The sequence below is a fragment of the Staurois parvus genome, unplaced genomic scaffold (genome assembly GCF_062004578.1).
Source record: "Staurois parvus isolate SC_StPar_1 unplaced genomic scaffold, SC_StPar_1.0 ptg003430l, whole genome shotgun sequence".
In the NCBI taxonomy this organism is placed as follows: Eukaryota; Metazoa; Chordata; class Amphibia; order Anura; family Ranidae; genus Staurois; species Staurois parvus.
Genome location: NW_028321226.1, coordinates 1 through 2,500, shown reverse-complemented (window position 1 = coordinate 2,500; position 2,500 = coordinate 1). Strand labels below are relative to the sequence as shown.

Below are 2,500 nucleotides of genomic sequence, written 5' to 3'. Positions count from 1 at the left end.
CAGTCTCTGGTCATCTCCTGTACTGTGTCTGCAGTCTCTGGTCATCTCCTGTACTATGTCCGCAGTCTCTGGTCATCTCCTGTACTGTGTCTGCAGTCTCCGGTCATCTCCTGTACTGTGTCCGCAGTCTCTGGTCATCTCCTGTACTGTCCGCAGTCTCCGGTCATCTCCTGTACTGTGTCCGCAGTCCATTGGTTCAGAACATTTTTTTCTTGTTTTACTGCTCTAAAACTTAGGTGCGTCTTTTGGAACGACAAATACGGTATATATAATAACTTTACCTTTTGTGGGAATACAAATCGATGCCGGCAGCTTGGTAAATGCACAGGTGTACTACGGGTGATTGATGGGGATTGTTGCATACTATGATGCTCCAAGGGGTGTCGGTACACTTCATCTTTTTAATAAAAAGGAGTTTTTTTTTCCTGAATCAAAGAAAAAAAAAAAGACAAAATCACAGATTTGCAACAACTGCACAAAGTAGGGTGCCAAACGTTTCTGAATAGACTTCCTTTGTAGAGATCTTTGTAGAGGAATTGGTCCACATTTACTTATCTCAATGCCGTTTTATCCTCTTTTTTGCAGGCGATAGTGAAAGAGACTCCCCCGTCAGAACCTGAAGATGGAAACAAGGTCAAGTCTGCTATATTCTACTCCATCAGCTCAACCCAGCAAGGCCTGCAGGGCGTGGAACTCGGCAACTTCCTCATCAAGCGGGTAGTGCGGGAGTTACAGGTCGGTACAACGGTCCCGATTTGTGGACATTCCGCACAGATGCTTTTATTTTAACCACTTCCTGTCCGGCCCATGTATATAAACAGCCAGACGGGAGCAGTGCAGGAGCAGATGGATGTTTATAAACGTCCTCCCCGCTTCCCTGCATGTGCGCGCTCCCTGGGAGCACCACAATCTGGAACACCGATCGCTGTACTGGACCCTATGTTTGAGGTCCCGATAATGTGATCACTGATTGGTCAATCAGTGATCACATGAAGAGTAGTAAGCAATGATGTCACTTCTGACATCATTGCTTACTACGTGTGAAATCTGTGAATGATCACAGAGATCACATGGTACAGGGCTATTCACAACAGCCTTGTACCATGTGACAGGCTGTGACCAATCACAGCTCACACAGTATTTCTCAATGGCTGCAGGAATGCAGCCAGAGAAAAGGAGAAATGATTGCTTTTACAGCCTTTAACCACCTCCCGTCCGGCTGTTGTATATAAACGGCCGGACGGTGGCAGTGCAGGGTCCCTGGGAGCGTGCAGCACCGCAATCCGGTGCCCGCTGTGTCCTCCGGACACAGTGGTACACCGATCGTTGGACGGGACCTCTGTGCGAGGTTCCGATCATGTGATCACTGATTGGCCAATCGGTGATCACATGCGGAGTAGTAAGCAAGATGTCACTTCTGACATCATTGCTTACTACGTGTGAAATCTGTGAATGATCACAGAGGTCACATGGTACAGGGCTATTCACAACAGCCTTGTACCATGTGACAAGCTGTGACCAATCACAGCTCTCACAGTAGTTCTCAATGGCTGCAGGAATGCAGCCAGAGAGAAGGAGAAATGATTGCTTTTACAGCGTTTATGGGTGTAAAAGCAATCTGTGTAAAAAAAAAAAAAAAAAAGTCTTCATCACCCCCCACAAGTAGACACTGTACTGCTAAAAACATAAATAATATAAAAATGTAAAAAAAAGGAAAATTTGAGTATTTGGTTATAAACTAATTTTGGGTTTTTTTTTTTTTTTTACTAAAAAGATAACTGAATACATTTTGGCCAAGATGTATGAAGAAAGATTATTTGCAAAATTTTATAAGAAAAACACTTTTTTCATTATATTGCAAAAAAAAAAAATCCCAGTGGTGAGTACATACCACCAAAATAAAGTTTTATCTGTCTCCAAAAAAATGCTAAAAGATTCACCTGGGTACAGTGTTGCATGACCGCGCAATTGTCATTCAAAGTGTGATAGCGCTGAAAGCTGAAAATTGGCCTGGACTGGAAGGGGGGAAAGTGTCCGGACTGGAAGGGGGGGAAAGTGTCCGGACTGGAAGGGGGTTGAAAGTGTCCGGACTGGAAGGGGGGGAAAGTGTCCGGACTGGAAGGGGGTGGAAAGTGTCCGGACTGGAAGGGGGGGAAAGTGTCCGGACTGGAAGGGGGGGAAAGTGTCCGGACTGGAAGGGGGGGAAAGTGTCCGGACTGGAAGGGGGGTGAAAGTGTCCGGACTGGAAGGGGGGTGAAAGTGTCCGGACTGGAAGGGGGGTGAAAGTGTCCGGACTGGAAGGGGGGTGAAAGTGTCCGGACTGGAAGGGGGGTGAAAGTGTCCGGACTGGAAGGGGGGTGAAAGTGTCCGGACTGGAAGGGGGGTGAAAGTGTCCGGACTGGAAGGGGGGTGAAAGTGTCCGGACTGGAAGGGGGGTGAAAGTGTCCGGACTGGAAGGGGGTGAAAGTGTCCGGACTGGAAGGGGGGTGAAAGGGTCCGG

The 2,500-nt window shown here is 47.4% G+C and overlaps 1 protein-coding gene across 1 annotated transcript in view; it reads left to right on the top strand.

Moving 5' to 3' along the window:
• LOC149428185 (malonyl-CoA decarboxylase, mitochondrial-like) overlaps positions 1–907 on the top strand; it is a 27,170-nt gene extending 26,263 nt beyond the window's left edge. The window contains exon 4 of the mRNA XM_089667621.1: positions 586–907. Within this exon, the coding sequence (XP_089523747.1) occupies positions 586–789 (204 nt within the window). The 3' untranslated portion in view covers positions 790–907. The remainder of the gene's footprint in view (positions 1–585) is intronic.
• Positions 908–2,500: the final 1,593 nt, after the last annotated feature.